Source organism: Andrographis paniculata, unplaced genomic scaffold (assembly GCF_009805555.1).
Source record: "Andrographis paniculata isolate CXL003 unplaced genomic scaffold, ASM980555v1 Contig5END, whole genome shotgun sequence".
In the NCBI taxonomy this organism is placed as follows: domain Eukaryota; kingdom Viridiplantae; phylum Streptophyta; class Magnoliopsida; order Lamiales; family Acanthaceae; genus Andrographis; species Andrographis paniculata.
Window position 1 is genome coordinate 2,839,231 of NW_026137595.1, and position 24,177 is coordinate 2,863,407.

Genomic DNA, 24,177 nt, shown 5'->3' on the forward strand with positions numbered 1-24,177 from the left:
TTTTTGCAATAAATTTTAAGAGTATTTGATATTGAAAAAATTATATCTAGAGAAATCACATATATATGTGTTTGTTTTATATTTTTGGATTAACCTATTATTATAGGTAACGTATAAAAATAATATTTTATTTTAATTTGTTGATCTTTTATAAATTGATTATATTATATATAATTATGTTTGGGTTTTTTTAAAAAGAATTTTCTTAAAAAAAATCATGTATGTGGAAAATAGTTGGATGAACACATCTATGATCTATCTAGGTATAATTCATTTTTTGTTATTATTGAATGTATTTTAAAATTTTTGTTAATTTTTCTTTAATCACATAATATCCCCTCTATCATGAATTAATGGATACAAAATTCTTTTCGATCGGTTTCACATACATTTTTATTTTTAGTAAATTATATATACTAAAATATAGGAAAAAAATCAATTTTGATCCCAATATGACTAAAATTTATCAATTTTGGTCTCAATATAAAAAACTCATTAAGTTTAGCCCAAATATAAACAATTTCGATCAATTTTGGTCCAATTATAAACAATTTTAATCAATTTTGATCCCACTGTTAAAAAACTAACGGAAATTGCTAACGTAGACGTGACGAAGGTGACGTGGCAGTTGACCTGAAAAGTACACGGCCATGTACAATTATACACGGCCATGTTGTTACATGGTCATGTATATTTCAGTGTATAATTATACATGGTCATGTTGTTACACGACCATGTATAATTATACATGGTCATGTACATTTCTATTTTAGTTTAAAATTTTATTTTTTTTGTTATATTTTTTTTAAAAAAAATTATTTTGAATTTAAAATAGTTAATATAGTTAAAATGGACAAAATCAATAGTAATTATAATATAATTAAAATTTATCAATTTTAATTCAAATATAAAAAATTATAAGATACATTCTTTGAAATGTTTTGTCTAAAATTTTATTATTCAAAAAAAAAAAAAAAAAATTCTCTTACAAACATCCAATTACACAACTATTTTTTTTAAATTTTGTATATTATAGTAGTATTAAAAATTAATTTATTATTTCAATACATTAATTGGATGTTTGTAAGAATTTTTTTTTGTTAAATAGTATAATTTTAGACAAAATCTTCCAAAAGAGCATACTCGATAAATACTTATATTTGAACTAAAATTGATATATTTTAATTATATTATGATTATTATTGATTTTTTTTTCATTTTAATTACATCAACTATTCTAAATTCAAAAAAAATTTAAAAAATATAACAAAAATTTAAAATTTTAAACCGAAACAGAAAAGTACACGGCCGTGTAGAATTATACATGGCCGTGTATCAATATGGTCATGTATAATTATACACTGAAATATACATGATCATGTAATAACATGGCCGTGTATAATTGTACATGGTCGTGTACTTTCCAGGTCAACTGACACGTCACCTCCGTCACGTCCACGTCAGCAATTTTCGTTAGTTTTTTAAAGGTTGAATCAAAATTGATTAAAATTGTTTATAATGGGATCAAAATTGATTGAAATTGTTTATATTGGAACTAAAATTGTTGAGTTTTTTATATTGTAACAAAAATTGATAAATTTTGATTATATTGGGACCAAAATTGATTTTTTCCCTAAAACATATTACAAATATAAAAATTTAGTTAATCATATGACATATAATATCATACATCAAATGTACTACATTCAAAATTTCAATTTTAATTCAATACATAAATATTTTTTATTTATATTTAAAATTTTATATTTTTTTAATAAAATTAATCTATATTTGTAATATTATTTTATGAAATTTGAAAAATTGGATTATTTTTCATAATATTTTATATATAGGCATCATAGACTCAAATTATAACAACATGATAAAATCAAATTTTAAAACAACTAAATTTAATATAAAATTCAATTAACTCAAATATTTCAACAATATTAATCATTTTATTTATTTATTTATATTATGTCAAATTTTATTTTATATAAATTATATTTATACTAAGCATATAACATGTGCTATACATGGCTAATAATGTAGTGTGATATTTAAAATGTGATTAAAGTATCTAATTATATTTGAAAAAATGACAAATTACAACGGACATAAATATTAATAGCGAACAAATTAAATGGGACGAAAAAAAAGAATATAATATATATAACTATTATTTTAATACGGACAAAAATAATAAAATAAAATAATTATTTTAAACGAATGATATATAATAAAGATAATATACAACTATTATAATTAAATAAATAAATAAACCCATCATTATTTTGGGCTCAAATTAATGATGGGTTTAATTTGAAGTCATCAATTGTGATAATTTATTTTTTTAACAAATTTTAATTATTCAAAAAATAATACTATAACTTTTTTTTAATAAAAAAATTCCAAAAAATTGTGATTACGGGATTAGCTGATAACTAACTGTCAGCTGTTGGCTGATTTGAGTAGCTGTTAGCTGATTCAATTAGTTGGTTTGACTAGCTGATTCGATTATCTGTTTGTATTTAAGTGTTTGGTAAAATAACGGTTTGATATTAGTTGTTTATACGTAAAATAACAATTGGAGATATTTTATATTTTATTTTCAAAATATTTAGTTGAGTATTTTTTTTCTGTGGTAGATTTTTTTAAATTTTATTATTAATTTTAAAAATTAGAAAAATTTTAGTAAGATATTTATTTTTATTATTTTAAAAATATTTTGTAAAGAATCAATGCAAGTTTATTGAAAAATATATATATTTTTTTTATTACAAATAGTATAAATATAAAAGAGCAAAAATTATTGACATATGTATTTTTATTATATTAATTTTAAATTAATATATATTTACATTAAATTTATAATTTTAAATAAATATATTTATTTTTGTTAAAAATATTATGTGATAAAAAATGCTATATAATTGATTCAATAATATTAATATTTTTATATTATTTTTATTCTAAAAAATTTTAAAAAATTATAAATAAGATAATTGACCTATAAAAAAATAATTATTTTAAATTTATAAATATGAAATTATAAAATATTAGAAAAAAATATATCTAAATAATTAATAAATAGTGTAATAAAAAAATATATGAATATATGTAAAAGAATTAATTAATTTTATATATAATTTTTTCAAAATTAGTTTTTTAGACTCAAACTAATTGAAAACGCTAATTTATCGAACACTAAAATTACCTGATTTATTGCTTTTGAAAAAATTGTTTATCAAACACCCTCTTATTTCAGCTAGAATCATGTTTTTTTTTTTCTTTAATTAAATTTATGAACAATTATTTTAAAAATAATTTTATCCAATCATAAATTTATTACCTTTGTAGTTAGTTTTGAGTAATAGTTTAGGATGTAGTTGTTTTGTGACATATACCAAATCTAAAATTCATTATATTCATTTTCTATCGTGCAGTTGTTTGGTGAAATAGTTTGAAAAAATATTTTTTTATATAAAATAAAATTTTTTTATAGATAATATAGAAATAATAAATATATATAATATATTAATTTTTTTCAAAAAATATGTATTATTGTTTTTTTTAGAAAATGCACTCTTAAAAATTCCTACTTAATTTATTTAAATAATATTTTTTTGTTATAGTAGATACGTCTGATCAATTACATTATAATAAATGATTTTTAATAAACGAAATGATAGTAAATTATAATACTATTAGTTTATTACTACAATTTTTTTTAATTTTAAAATAAAAATTAATATATATAATTAATATAAATTTATAATATATATTTAAATTTTTTAAATAATATATTTTAATAAACTATATATACAATATTAATATTACTATGTAAAGAATAAAATTTTATATAGTACAAATAAATTTATTTATAATTAATATAATTTTATAAAAATTGTGAATTTTAATAAATTAATTAATATATATTTAAATGCTTAATTAACCTATAATTTGTTAGCTATATGCATAAATATAAATATGAGATATATTTTTGAGGTAAACAGAGCCAGTGTAAAATTTTCCTTGCAGGGGAGGGGAGGGTTGCAGAGAGCAGTCTGATACTGATCGGTAGACCCTAGATTGGGAGAGAAGATAAGAGGATTTGAGATGCCGAGAGACAGCTGTTTAGCGCGGGTCACGGCTGGATTCGCTGTTGGTGGTGCCGTCGGAGGCGCTGTAGGTAACAATGTTCCAAATTTTCTTAAACCCTAGAGACAAAACTTTTACCGATTTTTTCCTGTGTTTCCAAGTGATAATTGCTCCTTCTTATATCTGAACACAAAATCATGGTGATATTGGCCTTTGAGTGCAAAAAAGTGATAGCAATATCAAATATCTTGTTGGAAGGGATAACGATTTGTCGCCTGTTCACGAGTCCTTGAGCATGATTTTAAGGACTCTGATATGATTACCGGTTGTTTGTTTGGATTAGAAATTTTTTATTTATTTATTTTTAAAAGAATTGCCTTCTTTTATATTGGATGATGTTCTTTGAACTGTGTTCGCTGTGGTGTCATGTGCAGGTGCTGTTTATGGAACCTATGAGGCTATAAGATACAAGGTAAAGTTTTCACCTGTTTATGAGCTTTGATTCTTAGCCTTTGGCCAGCATTTAGTTTGATGGGTTGCATGAGTGAAGATAATACAATATGTTGTTTGATCCATTTAAAGTAAATCTAACCAATTTCATCGAATTCTCAATCTACTCCACTTAAAGATGTTTCCTGCATGTTGAGAGAGGGCAATGAGAATCCCTCACCCTTGTTAATACCAATATACCCTTTTTCCGTGCCTGTGACTTCAAGCATGAATCGTGGCTGGATCTTAGTTACTTTGTGGTTGATGGGAATTTGATAAACTTTCCCATTATAAATTTAGCAATCATAAGTATTTAAGTTACACTAATTTTTGTCAAATTTATAAATATAGCGGTCAGAAACTTGCATGGAAACTAGTAATATTCTGCAAAACTTCATTCGCAAATGAAAATATTACCCTGCCTGCATATTGCAATATATGCATGAAATTTCACAATCTTGGCTGTTGAGAATAGCTTTTATTTAGATTGTATGACTTGGGGTCGGGGGTCTAGTTGATTTTGTGATACATGTATAGAGAATGTACCGCGCATCAGAAATGCTCTCAAACAGATTTAAAAATAATAAATAAATAATAATAACAAGTGAGGAGCATGTAATCTAACGCTAGATAGCTCGATGCATATTTCAGTATAATTGATGGTATGGATACTTTCCATTCGATTGCCAATACTCTTGGGATTGTTTGTTTGTTTGTTTTTTTCATTATATTTACTATTCAAATTTTCAGTTTCCTTAAAAAAATATCACATCTAACACTCATTTCACCTCAAAACATTAAAATGAAAATCAAAAAATTGTGAAAAAATAATTAAACACAAGCAGTATATTTGTATGCTAGGTGTGCTGCTTCTGAGGCCTTTTAAATTTTCTTGATTTTACACGCTTCGAAGTAAATACTGATTCACCCTAATTCCTTTTTTGGGCTATAATCTACAGTTTATTAAATCTGAGAAAATTTACCTGCAATTACACTTGTTATAAGAAAAAACTGTTATAAAGAACCTTAATTGTATTTTGTGCACTTCTATTTCTTTTCTATGTAACCAGATCCTTACATTGCCCAATTCTAGTTGGGCTCAGTGATCATCGTCTGCTGAATAACAACATAGACGTGAAACTGCTATGATTGAACTATCTGGTAAAAAATTTCCTTCTCAAATTGCAGGTTCCCGGGCTTCTAAAAGTACGATACATTGGACAAACAACACTGGGAAGTGCCGCTGTTTTCGGACTTTTTCTTGGAGCTGGAAGCTTGATTCATTGCGGCAAATCATATTAGGTTCATTTACTACATTCAGGTCAAGTTTAAGCAAACTTTTAGTCATTTTGAGAAGTTTCGGAATCGAATTATATTTATTTGTGTAGATGCTGCTCATTAATTTGGTTGGCCATTTCTGCTGAGGTTCGTGTTTTGCTTTTACATAACTAAGAATGCACCGTGGTTTGTTTTGAGGTCGTGCTGAAATAATATGCTTAAGATGACATTTCCTTCTGATTCAAAACACTTTATGTTCATAGAAATTTGAAGATTGCAATGCTATATTTTTAGATTTGGATGTCAATTTCAATGAGAGCTATTAGTTATGCGTGCATATTGTTGCCCCTTTTGACTAAAAACGAAATTATTTATCTTAGGATTTGGCCACCTCGACACTAAGAATGATATTGTCTCTTCCGAATCGGTATGAATTTGTTTCTGGACTTTTCCAAAAAGCTTGGTACTAGTGAAGTTATATTCGAGGTGGAATTTGGATTTGCATCCAATATAATCTTGATTTTATAATGCGTCTATATATATTAATTAGAGATATATTGGAAAGATATATTTTAAATTACTAGTTTGTTTCAAAACCAAAAAAAGTAAAATTGTGTTGTAACCTTCGTTGACATATAGTTCTAGCGCTTTCTATGGCTTATTATTATTATTATTATTATTTCCCATTTTTAGTCAAGAATATTATCTTTCAAATATAGGGTTTAATTGTTATTAAAAAATATGGGTATGCTCATTCGTGGGTTTTGAGTTTTGGATTTTGGGTTTATGAATAGTAAAAAGTTGAATTTGAATAGTTGTTTGATGTGTTATAAATAGATATCGAATTTGAATGTAAAATAAATTTGTAATATAATATAAAAAAAAATGAAATTTTTTGATTTGATATTTTTTTTAGGAAAGAAGAATTTAAATAGTAAAAGGCTGTGTTTAAATTCACAAAAGAAAACAATCATAGGGTTTAATTTACTTTTAGATTTACCATTATTATTATTTTCACTTTTTTCTGCTACCATGATTTATATATACATACCATATAAATATATTTTCAGCCCACAAAATTTATGCATATTTTTCTATGTTTGCTCACACAAAATATACATTCATTTATAGCAATAAAATAAAATAAAATCTTGTACTTACAATGGTGTGTTTGTTTGGGGGATTTTTTCAAATTATATTATTCATTAATTTTTTTTTTTAAAAAACAACAAATTAAACATCTAATTTTTTATTTTTTAATTATATTAAAAATCAATGTTATATTTAAAATATTATATTAACACCTATTATATGACATTATGACACGACTATTTGAATTCAAAATTTTTACTATTTAAATTCTAATTCAAAATCCAAACCCCTGAAAAAAGACACCTAGATTATGCTTTCAATTTTACATTTATTTATAATTTTATCATAATTAAAATTATACTATCTCCGTCCGGCTCTAAGGGTCTAATTGATCTTTAAATATTAATTATCATATAAAAATGAAGTACAAATTAACGGAAAAAGACATATTTTTATTAGTGTCTTATAATTGATATTTGTGCAAAAAATTATACAAATATAAAGATATTTTTAATGTTAAAGTACTTAAATGGACCCTTAGAGTCGGACAAAGTGAGTACTTTATATTCAAAATTTTCTTATATTGAAATATTCTTTTTACAAAATATTGTAGTACAAAATATTATATCCAACTAGCTATTTACATATGTTATATGTATATAGAGTGAGTTCATTTTGTTTTTTTTTTTTTTTTTTTTTTTAAGTGTATTTTTTATGTTAAATATGAAAAATTATATTGGTAATATAAAAGATAATAATTTATATTGAAGTATTAATTTTTTGTAAATATATTATACTCCCTCCGTCCAGCTAGAAAGTATACATATTTCTATTTTGGGACGTCTAATTACAAAGTAACCATTTCATTAAATACCCCATTTTTTCCACAAATACCCCTACTTTACATCACATCATTACTTTTATATCAAAAAAAATAAGACAAAAATGTCATTTTACTACTTTTACCTACACACTATAATTAAAATATTATTATTCTTTAATCTCCGCACCAAAAATAAAGGTATACTTTTAGCTTGGAGGGAGGGAATATATTGTATTATCGTGTGTGTGTGTGTGTGTGTGTATATATATATTATAATATTGGTAGGAAATTTGCTATTAAAAAATTTATAGGTTGGACAATCTATAAAGTCAGCTCACTAAATTAAACAAGGCTGAGGAAGATAGTTTGGTTGGTTCTCTTAATTTTTTGTCAAATAATTTCTCATAAATATTACTATCCTTATCCTTAACTAAAATATTATTTCTATTACTGTTATATTATGATACAAATGCAAAAAACAAATGGACTAATACCTCTTTTAGTTTTACATATGAAATATTATACATATATAAAAATATTTTTAAAGTTAAATACAATAATGTAAAAAATAAATAAATATTTTGTTAAAAAACCAAAAAAAGTATTTTAAGAAAACAATATATATACATTATTATAATATATATTTTATTAATTTATAAAAAACAACATTGAGCTGATATATCAATAATATAAAAATTAATTATTTTATATTGACTTATTAATTTTTGAGAAAACAAATATATGTACGTATGTACACACAAATAAAACAAATATGCATAGAACTGAGGATGTTTGTTGCTAGCATAACTTGCCTTATGAACTTAGTTGGTAAGTTATTAGAATTAGTTGAAAATTTATCGAAAATATACTAGAAGAATAGCAACTATAAATTAAAATACTTTTAAGTATATTTGTATTAGAGCTGTCAAAACGGGTTAATGGGGCGGATTGGCCCACAATTCACCATAACCCGCAAATAGACGGGTTGTTTGCGGGCCAACCCGCGACGGGGCGGATCAAAATTTCATCAACTCAATCCAATCCACCGGCGGGTGGCGAGCTAAGCGGACTAGCAAACGGGTTTTTTTTTTAAAAAATAATATTATAAATAATTTCGTAATTAATATTTAAAAATAGTTAAAAATAATTTTATTGTAAAATCTAAATAATAAATATTTTAAAATAAATAAAAAAATTTCAATTCTAAATAGTATTAGTTAGTGTGTTTAAAAAAATTAATAATAAGAAATATTTTACAAATAAATCATAATTAATTTTATGAAACTGTAGATTTTAAAATAAAAAAATATTATAAAATAATAAAATGGAAGGCGAATTTGTTGAAAAATCGAAATAAATAAAAGTGACAAAGTTAGAAAACAAAAGCAACGTGTAGACAATATTGATTAATTTATTTAAGCTAATTTTATTGTCTTAACTAAGAATATATCTTAGATTAAAAAGAATAATATATTATTTATTAAATAAAATGTACATGATGATTTTGATATTTTTTTCTCTTTGTACGGTTATTTATAAATTAATTGTATTTATAATGGTATATTTGGAATTTAAATAAAATTAAAATATATTCTGATATTAATATTTGATTACTTTTATTAAATTTTTTTAATATGACAGTAAAAAATACTTAAAAAGATATTTAGTTGATACAGGTCAATACTAATTATTATTTTTACTTCACCGCGGGCTAACGTGTCCCACTCTCAACCGACAACCCACATGGATTGGCCTATTTAGGCCCGCATTTTAACGGGCTTACAAAATCACAACCCAATCCTCCTAAAAAGTGCGGCGGGACGGGCCAACCGACAGGTTCAATCCATTTTGACGGCTCTAATTTATTATGATGTTAATATAAAAAAATTATTTAACATAACATATATTATTTGTATTTATACCGTTTAGTAACTGGCTTCATATCTATTTATACACTATTACTATTACTTAATTTATAGAAGATTATAAAAAAAATTATATATATAAAGTGGAGGAGATTAAAAAAAATACTTCCTCCGTCCTCCATTTTCCCGTCTCAAAATAAATATACCATTTCCTAATTTAGTAAACCTAACAATACCCAATAAAGATATTTTCGTCGTTTTTATTACAACCCAATATAATAATATTAAAAAATTTACCTAAAAAAACAAACATTACTCTTCGTATGGGAGGATAAAATGATATTGCAAATAAATTCTATTTAACATATATATATATATATATAAATTCTACAAAAAACAAACGTTTACTTGTCAGGTTTTACACCTGATTTTACTATTCAAACTTTTTTTTCCTCCAAAAATATTAAATCAAAACACCTAATTTTTATTTATTTTATTACACTGAAATCTAATTTTACATTCAAAATATCATATTTATTTCACATCAAACAACTATTTCAATTCAAAATTTTAATATTCAAAATCAAAATCAAAATCCAAAACTAAAACACACCCGCCGCCTAGACTCCAACAGCAAAACAAACAGACCAAACATTTGCTCTATAAGTGTCTGTTACTTCAACACTCGGAAATGCATGAGTATGATATAATCACAATTCACATCCATCCTTCATTTACACAAACCAAATCTCAACTAATATCACATCACATTCATCTATTCAAAACTAACATTAAACCACAAATCCCACAAATCAAAAGTCTCAATATGCTATTTAGTACAAATCTGAATATGCATTTTTCTTGCCTAAAAAACTAGAGCCAGGAAGGAAGAATTTACATTTCTTACCCTCAAACTCCGAGCGATCGGTGCAACAATCAATAACAAAGCATAGCAAGAGATGTAGGACTGCTAGTCGGCTAGAAAGCCCGGAAGATAGAAAAAAAATAATCTGGAGGTTTAGAGAATCCTCTCTACTAGATCTCGGCAACCATTGTCCCACACCGGCTACCAACCTGCTTAGTCAAATACCATTTGACGAACCGGAAGGAGAAAAACTCATATACATGAAATATGATCAGCTGCTGTCAATGTGCCAAGTCCTCGCTGGCTGTCCCGACACTGGACCTGTCAACCATCCGAACATTGTACTGTTCATACACTCTTGCTCGGTTCTCTGCCCACCATTGCTCTGCTTGCCTCTCGCTGAATCGCTTACGGCTGCAATCAACAATATCAAACATGGCTCATTTGGAATAATAGGATTAATTGTGATGAAGATAAGAGAATGATGTGGTCCAATGTATATACATGTTTGGTAAAAAATGAAACCTCTAGACGTATACTCCAAATATTTCTATACAGATTTAGGCATACTTAATAAAGACGTGCGTAAAAACCCTGTATATAAGGACAGTGCATATAATGCCTTGACTTATGAAGCTACAATGCATTGATTAGATACGAAAAAAGGAATTGAAATCAGATCTGTGCAAATTTGATATTTTCAAAGATGATTGTGACATTGAAATGTGGATCTGGAAACTATAGACACGTGCTGAATTGTTAAAATATTTGTAAATCTAGATCACACCCGATGCTCTAGATTGTATGTTGCTCTTATATAATGGCTACACGATTATATCCAAATATCTCGGAATGTATAAAGAATGTAGCCAAGATGCCGCAAAAAAAATAGTAGCGAATGCTGAATTTCAAAACAACATACCTGAAGCGCACTCTCTTCAAATCTTTCAGCCCTCCAGGTAAGGAGGTCAAAGTAATATAAACACCTGGCTCATCTTGCTCAACCCATTCATTTTCGTTACGAGGTTCCGTTTCTCTTGCTCTATTTCCATTTCTCATTGGTGTTTCTGCATAGCCTTGCCTGCTGCTACCCAAACTGCGATTGCTTGCAGTGCTGGACCCATTAGAAAGCAACAGGTTATTTGCCTCATTTGATTCCAGTTCTTGGCCATTTACTTGACCATTCATTTGATCGATCGAAGTATTGGTAACATCATTGGTTATTGAAGGTGGACCAAGTGATGTGAACGGAGGAGATTTGGTGCTTCTAGAAGAACCCACAGGAAGCCTTTCAGCCATTTCCTTCAGCTACAGCACAAAATATGACATCCCAAAAAGGAGTACCATATGGTTAGATAGCATCATACAAACCCATTGGAGTGCACAGATTTCAGTGTCACATGAGACTATCAAACTAAATAAACTACACGAGCATTGACTCCAATTAGTATCTGATACCATGTTACACTTCCCACCTTGTCATTGGAAGCTGGGAAATACAACGCAGAGCCAGAAATGCTATATAGCCAAGTATTCAGGGGCAGACTAAATGGGATGGCAACTGGCACGCGTATTCTATTAGCTTTTATTATAATTAGATTGCAAATGCCTTTAACTTTAAGCGGTTACCCTCTTCTTGATTTGATTCAACAATATATATGTATATACTAGTGAATATGGAAAAACAGAAGGAAAATTTACAGAGCAATATCGAAGATGTTTCATGTTGGCTATTAAAAAATGTTGACAAATAATCAGTGGTAGTAAGAATATAAAGGCCAAAGCATAACGATAGAAGAGCATAATGAATCTCCCACCTAAAGCAATAAAACATAACCATCAAGAATTATGAGATTTAATCGAGCATACATACAAAATGAGTAAAGAAAATCAACATTCAAAACAGAAGATCCAATCTGAAACTCTCAATAATATGATTACTGAAGACAATCTGTAATGAACTTGATTTTATGTTGTTACATAGCGAGTGGTATGCTTAATAACAGAATATGTTGGTTAATATTTCTCTTCAAGATGATCAGATTTGAACCCCAAGTTTATCCATTAAGCTTTCAAATCATCTTCAAATTATAATTTAGGATCTACTTGCCCTATTGTCCTAGATAAAGCTAAAACAATCGTAAAAGTTATATAGCTGTATTGCGCACTGGATTACATAATTGATTCCACATGTTGTTAAAGACAACAGGGTGTGCATAGGGATTTTGCTTACTTGTGCAGTCAGCGATTTAATGACTTCCTTTGCAGCTTTGCATTTCGCTGTCTCCTCCCCAGCAATCGCTATTGCCTCCTTCAGCTGCTTAGTTGTTCTTTCTAGTTCTGCTTCCTGAAGTCGACCTTTGCTAGTAAGATTTTCCACCTATATAAAAGAACGGGTGATCAAGTTTGCATATAACCAACTCAAAGGCATAGAGAAAACACGGGATCAGGTTCCGGTACAACTAAACCAAAAACATATTCCAAAGTCCACACGCATGCCTCCTACAATGGCAGAGGAAACAAAACTTCTTTTTTGAAATATATGTGATTGGACTTCTCCATCAATCATTATGGCTCTGACAGCTCAAGCGTGAGACTGAAGTTTGCATTAAAGGGCACTCAAGGTAATTGTGAATCATATATATTAAACTCTCTGCAAGATAAAATATGGTGTAAAAAGAGTAAAAATAAAAAGATAGCAGGGCAGGAACAGATATAAAAACTCCGGTAGAATATCCTACCTGTGCTCTTAATCTAACAACCTCTTGACTCAGAGTATCATGAGCCATCTTCACATCATCCAGAAGAATCTTAGGTGATGTAAGTCCTCCCAAGGTGGGAGTTGGTGTAGTTGATCGTGGAGGACTAGCTCGTCTGGATACTGGAGATGTTGCTCGAGAAACAATTCTTGATCCAGGAACTGAAGCAGAGAAGAATTTTTTAGATGATCCAAATACAGGATTTAAAGACTTCGAGATATTAAGGGCCCCCCACTGAGAGTTTCCATTGGGGATTGGAGATACACGGCTGCTGTTAAGTTCCAGTTTTTTGTTCTTCTTGGTGCGATTCTCCCCTTGTTTATAGGATTCCATTGAAGGGAATCTAACTAGATTTTGATGAGATCTTGTATCCAACTTCTCATCCTTGTCCATGATGTCATTCATCCCTCGATTAACACCTCCTCTTCTACTCACAGATGAATGAGATGATGAATCAGTCTCCATAGCTTTTTTCAATTTATTGAAACAGTTATCACAAACCCGGTATGATTTATTGGGATTCGGTGCCATGGAAGCCCTCAAAGACTTCTTACTGGTACAAGAATGACAAAAAACAAGGCCACAATTGTAACAGTTGTGACGTTTCCTTTTGAAGTTAAAGGGTAGACGGCAGCCAGAACACATGGACTGATCAACACCTGATACCCACTTATGCAGACAGATAGCTGCAGTGAAATTGGTACCGCAAGCAATACTCTTTACTTGCTTGTCTTTAAGAGCTTCAACTAAAGTTGGAAAATTTCTGTCATCTGTATCCCCATGCCCTAATCTACCATTTGCCCCCTTCCCCCATGTATACACTTCAGTTCGGGAAGTCAAGACAGCCACATGATAGGCACCGCAAGCTATCTCTTCCACAAAATTCTTCCCAAGTTTTCCCTCAACGCGAGATGGAAGCTTCCCATCAGTTTGAGGCGTTCCTAGCTGCCCGTAAACTGGACTTCCCATGGTGTATACATGTCCAGAGGTTGTAAGAGCCACTGTGAGGCTGTGTCCACAAGCAACTTGGCAAAAACTTGGTTCTACAAGAGCAGCAACACAGGTTGGAACAAGTTTTGATTCCTTATCACCATGCCCAAGGCGACCTTTGTCACCATCTCCCCATGTAAAAAGTTTACCTGAAGAAAGGTTACTGGCACTTGAGTTTCCAACCATAACTTCGACAATTGCAGCAGTATGCCAAGCACCACAGGAAGCTCGTACAGTGCGGAGACCCTTCAGGGATTCCACTTCTTTCGGCTTTAAAATGCTTCGCCTATCTCCATGACCAAGAACCCCAAAAGTTCCATCACCAAAAGTAAACAGCTGCCCAGCAGAGGTCACAACAGCTGTATGCCAAGGTCCACAGGCAATCGAAGAAACATGTATCCCCTCGAGTGGCCCATTCACTCTTTTTGGCACCCAATGACTCACTTCATTACCATGCCCAAGAATGCCGAAATGACCATCACCCCATGTGTAGAGATCACCAGAGAGGGTGACAGCACAGGAATGATATTCACCACATGCAACAAGCTCAATGTTGGTATTGCTGAGTGCATCGATCAGCTTTGGTTGCATGACATCAGCATCAACACCATGACCAAGCCGCCCTCCTGATTCCTCACCCCAAGAAAATATTTCTCCTTGCTTGGTCACAAGAGCAGCATGTCGTCCACCACATGCTATGTTCTGAACATCCAATACAACTGCAGATTCTAGGGCCTTGGGTAGCAAGGCATCCATTTTGACACCAAAACTACTTCCATTTCTGTGTGGTCCACCACCCATAACACCATCACCGAAGCCTTCTCCCCAGATGAAAACATCTCCAAGAGCATCACCATCGTCATGACCAGATCCTTGACTTGATGAGCTTACAGCACTAGAAAGGCTTACTCGGAAAGCATCAACTCCCGTCCCTTTCATGTGACCATGGAAGCCATCAGAACCGCCAGACGACACAGAAAGGACAGAAGCACTAGTTGAATCTGAGGGGAAGAAACTTTTTGGAGGCACAGCATACAATATCACATCTGAGAATGCCTTTTCCATGCCATTCTTAGGAGGACTTCCATAAGGGCTGCGGAGGCGAAGTTGATCGGCGCCATCCTGATTGAGTTATGAAAGATAATAGTCCAAGTTACAATTATTGCAAAATTTAAAAGCCTATGAAAGGTTCATTTCTGGTAAGAGGAAGCATATGAATACAGGTGAGTGGAGAAATATCAAAGTACTAAACCTTCATTGTGCCATCGCCAACACCAAATGGGGAGTGCAATGGTGAACTCCTTCTTGTGTATGTTCTGGGACTAGTGGCTCCCGATGATATTCCATCACTCTTTGTATCTGCTCTCCACTTGCGCTGATGACTTCGCGAAATCAATGCCTTAAGGCCGCTAAACCACACTTCTGCTTCTTCTTTATCCTTGCATATCTACCAAAAGAAGAGATCAAGTTCCAGTAAGTCAAAAATAAAATATGGAGCTGACGAATACAAATAACTTTAAGATGATAAAGAACCCTTACCAAATCAAGTGACCTGTCATTGTATATAAGAGAAAATGATTGATATTCCTTCTCTGGTCGCGGATACCTTTGAAAAATTGGCTAGACCAGGAAACAAAACAGATCAAACATATTCTGAACCGTATATTAAGAAGCAAGGAAAAATGTGAGCCAACACTGAACAAGAAATTTATGCTCAGGCTTACTAAATTTCCTGATTATTATTAATATTGTTATTATTATTATTTTCAGAAAAACAAGATAAAAAGTTCCCATACAGCAGAAACCCATGGTTTTCACAGATTGATTTTAAAATAGATCCAATCAACTGTAAGACTAGTCAAACAGGTATCTCAAGTAGAAGTCAGTAGAGAGAGGAAAATAGCTTTAATAATTGAAAAAGTCAAACTTTAAATGGAAATAGATATTCGTGCAATACCATCTATAAGCTATCCCATGATTAACCAGATTTGCATAATCCATCAGAAAATTCTTTCGCTCACAACCAGGAGACAGTAATGGCAGAGATATTTGGTAATAATATTTGATCAATTTTGGAAGTTGATTACAGATTTAGAATTCCGAAATTAAATAAACCGTTCATTTAGTTTGAAAAGATTGACCAATCTTTGCAATATAATCACAAGAGGCATTATTGACTTTTGTTGTAGGGGTGGTGGGGGTGATGTGGAAGGTTAATTGCAAGAATTTCATACTAGAGCCATACGCGCCACAAACGAAGATATAAGACAATTATAGAATCTAAAGATCATTAACAGAAAATTGTTGGTGCACTATCAGCATAAAAGGTAGAACAATGGAAATTAACTAGCCTGCAGTAGTTAATGAAGTCACAAACAAAAAAAATGCAGAGCTATATTCAAATGCAGATATATAAGCCACATGCACATCAGACACTGTACCAGAATAACTATTTTCAGAATTTTAATATGCTGCACAAGCAGTGAATTTCCAGAAAATCCACATAACTCATAACAACATAAAAATGGAAAATGGTCTTTGGAGTAGTAAACTTACAGTCCTCTGCCCAGATATAATTCTGGAGACATGACTAAGTTTAAGATGCTTCTCTTCTTTACCTGAGAACCATATGAGAACAGACTCATCCTGAAACCAAGAATAATATCTATAAGATTGCTTCTCAAGTGTTCACATGAGAACAATAACAAAGAGACTGATGCCCACTGCCATTAAAGCAGAGTCACAGAATAACAGAATCAATATAGGACAAGAACATATTCAACCAACATTTCATAAGCTGGCATCAGATACATCACATCAAAAATGTTTAATGATCACCTCCTCTAAAATTTCAGAATTGACGAGTTTCATCATTTTGATATTTGTTTGCTCTCATATATCCCCTTTGATTGGATAAAGAATACATTCTATGTTACTTGGATTTTGATATTGGATCTTACCTTTACTCACAAAATAATCTGTTGATGAGTGAGTAAAGGTAAGATCCAATATCAAGATATGTTACTTGGAATCGTTTTGAAAAGATGTCTAGTTATACCCCCTATAAAAGTTTAAGACATTAGCTATGTATGTCAATAAATATTAAGTATTCTTAACAGTTATTGAACATGTTCAGCAAATGTAAGAAAAGCTGTCTGACTACTAATGGAAGAAAGTCAATTTAAGTGCATGGTGCTCAAAACAGAATGCTGACCCACTAAGCAAAATTAAAACCAAGCCATCCAAATCTCCTGTGCTATGAACAGTATTGTAATTTGCAAAGAGGCTTTCATAACTGGCGCATGAGGCACTACTACTAAATACCTGTAGGATCGATTAATCATCAGGCTGTAAAGCATGCCAGTATAAATAACAAGACCAATCTTGGATAATAATATGGTAATAAGATGATTTACAATTGTGGTGATAATGATAAATTCCATGTGAGTGCATTCCAAGCTCTATTTATGCATGTAAGTTGGAAAGACAGTTAAAAAACGAAAAAAGACAATGTACCAAGATTTTTATGGGCTTACATTGGCCAGACGGAATGGACAAAATTTAGGCTTTCCTCGCCTTCCATACTTCAGTAAGTACGCACCTTTCTTTAGAGCAGTGATGGCCTATTGTAATGATCAGTGAAGGTCATAAAATATATGTTCCCATAGATCAGGTCTAATCCAACAACATACTGGAACTATAAGCAGCAAACAAGAAAATAAAAAGCTTGGCTTCACATTAAATCAATCAAAATAAATCCCAGAGCAAGACAAGCACAAGAAAGAGTCCTAAATTTGGATTCACAATTAACTGCAGCAGAGTTATACATAGCAATAATTTCATAAAGCTTAAACCATTGACAACAAAATGATAAACTTGAGAGGCATGATGACTAATAACAAAATCAAGAACAAATAAAATCCAAAGTTGGTTTGCTTAAATTTGAAAAAGAATAAAGAGCTCGGCCATCCCTTCTGAAGCTACATGGACTTTGTTAGAAGCCATGCAGCAGGTTGTTGCAGCCAATAAAGAAAATGAATATTTAACATGTCTTGAAACTGAAAATATGAAAAAGAGATGATAAGGTAGTATGTGGTAATACCTTGGACCAAACACTTGGATATGAAATTCTGCAGAAATTTAGATCAATTCAAGACAGGGATACACTAACTTGAGCACATTGGTATAAGTACAGTAAAAATACAAGCATGAAATTTGTGAACATTCTTTCAGATTCTTGGCATGTTTTATCTTGGTTTACCTGTTTTGGATAGTCAAAACTCCATTCTAGCAGTGAAGACAATAGCCAATGTTTTTCATTTTTAATCAGATTAAATAGATAACATGACCTAATTTACATGGAAGCAAGCCTAAATATGGTACCAGGTTGATAATAGCGAGTATATGGAAATAATAATAAATGGAAACGTGTGCATAGGCATTTGACAGAAAAGAACAAAATTAAATGGACCAGACGTCAGCAAAAGAAGTTTGTGTAATCAAACAGAAAGTATTTAAGGAAACTTTTCTGAGATTCTAAAGAACTGGTCAATTAATTAAGAACCCCGGTGGCAGATCCTAGAATCTTAGTATAAATAAAGGTCACACAATCTCAGGTACATTGTACACGTGTCTCAATCCTCTCGTTGCTAATGCCACGCTCTAGAATATAATCCTAAATATCAGATCCTGGTGATAAATCTAGTCATAAATCCAAATGGAAGTTTCTGAAACAAGTCACATTGTCGATCGAAGCTAGAGATATCCTTTTTCAGTAGTTAATGCCGTTGTTTGCAACTTAATTTCCATTTTTTAAAGCCTTTGACAGAGAAAAGTCAATGCATCTAAAGTTCAAGCAATGCAGAACTAGAATTTTATTTGGAAAGCTACATCTACATTCTCGTATAGAGATCCCACAGACATTATCATTCACACCACTCCAGTCCACCACCACCCCACTGAGCACACCAAATTCACAATGTGTACACTAATCAGCATTTTCCAACAAGTTAAACTCAATATTTTTCAACAAGGAAAGCATTAAGCATACTCGCCAAGTCACAATTCACAAATCAAATCAAATTGAAATGAAATCAATAAAGCAAACAATGCTTCAGCATTAAAAACTCATCGCCAAACAGTTAGCAAAAAACCTAACAGAACCAAAAAAAACTATTTGCACAAAATCAACAAACAATAAAAACACTAATTACTCAATCCAAAGTCCATCACAATCCACATGTAATCCAAAGCAACTCATACCTGCTCGATGTCTCTCTCGACTGTCCCACCGCCTCTACCGACGTCGGAGCTGCTCATCCTATCGCCGCTCCCTGACATCAGAAAACAAATCCCCAACAAGCCCTAGCTCCAAACCCCCCATCCAACACACACCACCACCCCGCTCCCAATTGCAATCGGCTCCAGTTCCTGCAAAACCGCGTGACCCCCCAACCTCACACCTCCCCACGATTACACCAACAGCAAAAGAGCAGCGTAATTTCAAGAGGCGATTGAAACCAGCGCAAGGGTATCGAGATCAGCAGAAACCGAAGCGAGGATCAGCCAATGGCAGTCGTTGATCTGAGAATGAGTAGTTGATCGAGCAGCGGAAAACGCCCCAACCAAGCAGTGTGGCTGCTTGCTCCCTCTCCACTCCAGTGAAGAAAAGTGTGGACTACTGCCACTGCTGCACTGCCTGCCTGGTTCCTTCTCGACTTCAATTTCAATTTGCAATTTCCTTTTCACTTACTATATACAAAAGACACAAGATTGGAAATATGAATGATGCTGTGCCTGTGAATGTAATAAATATTATAAATATGGAAATTGAGAATATATACTCTCTATCTTATCCCTATGTTCGAGCTAATTTGTTGCGTTGAAATAAGAGTTGTAGCTAAATAATTAAAAAATATATTATAAAAAATTATTATAAGTATAATATAAATAATTATAAATTAAAATTAAAAACAATTAAATAATTTAATTAAAATAAAAAAATATAAATTATAAATTTTAAAATATAATTAAAATATATAAAAAAATTAATTTATGTAATACAAACGCATAGAAAAACGATCAAGAGGAAGAGATATGAAAAGAGTAAATAAATTATAAATTTATAATTTATAAATTATAAAATTTTCACTTTGCTTGCTTAAACTAAAAACTAAAAATTGTTTCTATATTGTAAAAATAATTTTATTTTAAAAATATATATTTTTTTTTTCTAAACTTTATATAATATTATAAATAATGATATTAGAAAAAATTGAAAATAAAACTATCTTTTTGTCTGGTGTCCGTAAAATTAGTCCATTTTTTTTCTTTTGGCTGTCTGCAAAATTAGTCAGTTTTTAAATATAGTAATAATTAGTAAATACTAATTAAAATTACAAATATAATTATGTTTTATTCAATTACTAATACCCCTTACTTTTATTGTTTGTCTTATTGTAAATTTAAAAATAGGGCTAGAATTTTGAATAATAAAAATTAATAAATATTCAATATGATATAAATAAGTGTTTATGTAATGTCTAAACTTTTTAATTAATTTTTAATATAATATAAAAAATATTTGATTTGATATTTTACGATTGAAAATTAGTTAGTAATGAGGTTTGATTTAGAATTTAATTTTTATATTTCATTAAAAAAATTCATTCATCACTACTATTATTAAGAGTGAAAAATATCAATTTGCTCAAATAATGCAAGTACCATATGAAAAAAATACTAAAGTGTCCAAATTATTGTATATCGTAAATTTTTATATGGTATGATACCGTACCGAACATTTTCAATACGACAATTACATATACTTTTAGCATTGTTGGTATAATATTTACCGAAAATATCAATACAGTTTGATATTTTAGTATTTGATATATCGGTCTATATCAATAATTTAATATATTATACTAAAATATTTAATTTTCTAATATATTCTTAAAATTATAAAATTATTTTTAATTTTTATATTTTAGCGTAAAATATTATATTCTGATACCATACATGTAATTCGATTAGAAATGACTCGAAACTGTATTCAGATAATACCGAACCATATTGTATACCGCACCGAATTTTGTGGTATATTAAAAAAAATATCGATACCATACAAAAAAAGTTCGGTATACCGAAATTTGCATTTTCGGTATTTTTTAGTACGGTATGTGTTATTTCTGTAATTCAGTATTTTTTCATCTATCAATTCGGTATATCAAATTATTGGTACAATATCTCATTACGATAAAATAGCATAATAAAAATTTTGGTACGATATATAAAATATGCATTATAAATTTTGGTATGTGATATCGAACTATCCCTACCAACAATCAAATTCGAAAACTTTGATGTTTTGTTTATATTAAAAATTTTAGTATTACGGCCGTTATTTTTGTATTTAAATTATTACCGTAGACACTAAAAATATATGTCTAAATTAAATTGAATATCATGTATTTTGTAAGAAAATAAAACTCCAATAAAATAAATATATGGTATTTATTATGCACATATGTTAATTTTTGTACAATAAATATCAACCATTAATGCAAAAATCTGCTTAAAATGAAAGATATCGTACAAATATTACGTGCATAAATAGGATCATAATGAATTTGGCAGCAAAATAAATAAATCTTGTTAATAAAGGAAGTATTATAATTAATATCTTTCGAAAAAGACAATGATATAAAGATCTTGGCGAGAAAAAAAGGCGCACAATCAAATCATTCAAGAATGAAAAATAGCATCTCATGAAAAATGAAAGATTATAAAATCTTTCTATTGGCCAATCAGGACGCGTCACGTGGCATCATTCAAAAAGAAAGCCAAGATCACCCTCTATAAATAGGAGGTATGGTCAATTCATTTGAGACACCGAAGTTACATCGAGGATTCAAGCAAAGGGGTAAGTCTCTAGATTCTCTCTGTATTGTTCTCCATGTTCTTCGTGTCCTTCGAAATGTTCTTCGTCGAAAGTCACTGATTTGGACAAATGATCCAATATTGGTTGACGAATCGATGAAGTTAACGTCCTTCGTCGTATGCTCAAGCTGGAGGAAGGATGAAAGCTCCAAAGTTGTTGAGGAATTCGTCAAAGCCAAGGGAAGGTCTCCAAAGTTCCTCTCAAAGCTTCGAGGTGTTTATCGTGTTCTTCACCAAAGCATTGACCAGGCCTTTTTCGATCCAAAAGTCAAAGGGACACGTTACCAAAAGTGTTATGGAGCACCAAATCCACCTCTTCAAGCATCAAAGCTCCAAAAAGCCATTGAAGAATCCATTAAAGCCAGGGAAGAACATTCAAAGTTCATCCCAAAGCTTCGAGGTGTTCATCGCGTTCTTCACTAAAGCATCAACTCGGCCCTCTTCGATCCAAAAATCAAAGAGACACGCTGCCAAAAGTGTTATGGAGCACCAAATCCACCTTCTCAAAAATGAAAGCCGCAGATCATCCAAAGAAGACATTAAATCCAAAGCTGGGGATCAAATCGCCTCCCACGGAGACCAAAGCCCTCCGAAAGGCGGCAAAGTCAAACCAAAGATCAAAGTCGCGGATCGTCCAAAGAAGACATTACATCCAAAGCCAATGATCAAATCGCCCACACGGACACCAAAGCTCTCCAAATGGGGAAAAAGGCAAACCAATGATCAAAGCCGCGGATCGTCCAAAGAAGACATCAAATCCAAAGTCGACGATCAAATCGCCCACACGGAGACCGAAGCTCTCCAAAAGGCGGAAAAGGCAAGCCATAAAGCCGCGGATCGTCCAAAGAAGATATCAAATCCAAAGCCGACGATCGAATCGCCCACACGGAGACCCAAGCTCTTCAAAAGGCGGAAAAGACAAACCAAATATCAAACCCACGGATCGTCCAAAGAAGACTTCAAATCCAAAGCCGACGATCGAATCGCCCACAAGGAGACCAAAGCTCTCCAAAAGGCAGCAAAGTCAAATAAAAGATTAAAGACGCGAATCGTCCAAAGAAGACATCAAATCCAAAGCCAACAATCAAATCGTCCTCACGGAGACTAAAGCTCTCCAAAAGGCGGAAAAGACAAACCAAAGATCAAAGCCGCGGATCGTCCAAAGAAGACATCAAATCCAAAGCTCACGATCAAATCGATCACACGGAGACCAAACCTCTCCAAAGGGCAGCAAAGCCAAATCAAAGATCAAAGCTTGAATCGTCTAAAAAAGACATTAAATCCAAAGTCGATGATCAAATCGCTTACACGGAGACCAAAACTCTTCAAAAGGCGGCAAAGCCAAATCAAAGATCAAAGTCTCGGATCGTCCAAAGAGGACATCAAATCCAAAGCCGACGATCAAATCACCTGCACGGAGACCACTCCAAAGGCCGGCAAAATCAAACCGAAGGCCAAATTTCTTCGGATCAAAGAAGCCATCGAAAACCAAGTTGGAAAACAAATTGACCCGAAAGGAGAATGAAATGACTCATTTAGAGAATATGATCCTCTTTAAATCCAAACCAAATATAATTTGTACAAATTTTGTATTTATTTAAAATAACACAATTTTTTGTCAAACAATTACAATTAATTTTTTTTTTTTTATCTAATTGCATAATTTACAATCAATATAATAATATTTTTTAAAAACAAAACAATTTTAATAAATAAAACATTAAATTTAAATAAAATAAAATAAAATAAATATTTCAATTTTTATTTCAATATTTTATCAAATAAAAATAGTTAAAATAATATTTATTAAATATATTACATTAACTAATCATATTAATTTCTTAAACCAAATTTTTTTAAATTATGCGCCAAAAAGAAACACGACTAATTTTGTGGGACGGAGAGAGTATTATGTAGTATAAAGTACTATTCTCTGCGTCATCCAATATACAAAATAATTTATATTAAAATTAA

The 24,177-nt window shown here is 30.8% G+C and overlaps 2 protein-coding genes across 2 annotated transcripts; one reads left to right on the forward strand and one right to left on the reverse strand.

The window, feature by feature from the left end:
- The first annotated feature begins 4,013 nt into the window (after positions 1–4,013).
- LOC127258693 (uncharacterized) lies at positions 4,014–6,097 on the forward strand. Its single transcript, XM_051285637.1, has 3 exons — positions 4,014–4,192; positions 4,536–4,573; positions 5,779–6,097. Exons 1-3 carry the CDS (start codon positions 4,120–4,122, stop codon positions 5,890–5,892), a joined length of 225 nt encoding a protein of 74 aa, XP_051141594.1. The 5' UTR covers positions 4,014–4,119; the 3' UTR covers positions 5,893–6,097.
- Positions 6,098–10,340: 4,243 nt separating this feature from the next.
- LOC127258697 (PH, RCC1 and FYVE domains-containing protein 1-like) lies at positions 10,341–20,050 on the reverse strand. The gene is made up of 9 exons (XM_051285641.1): positions 19,525–20,050; positions 17,799–17,885; positions 16,819–16,908; positions 15,802–15,882; positions 15,515–15,709; positions 13,255–15,384; positions 12,747–12,893; positions 11,436–11,821; positions 10,341–10,927 (listed from the first exon to the last, which is right to left on the reverse strand). The coding sequence occupies exons 1-9, from the start codon at positions 19,600–19,602 to the stop codon at positions 10,795–10,797; spliced, it is 3,327 nt and encodes a 1,108-aa protein (XP_051141598.1). The 5' UTR covers positions 19,603–20,050; the 3' UTR covers positions 10,341–10,794.
- Between the last annotated feature and the right edge of the window lie 4,127 nt (positions 20,051–24,177).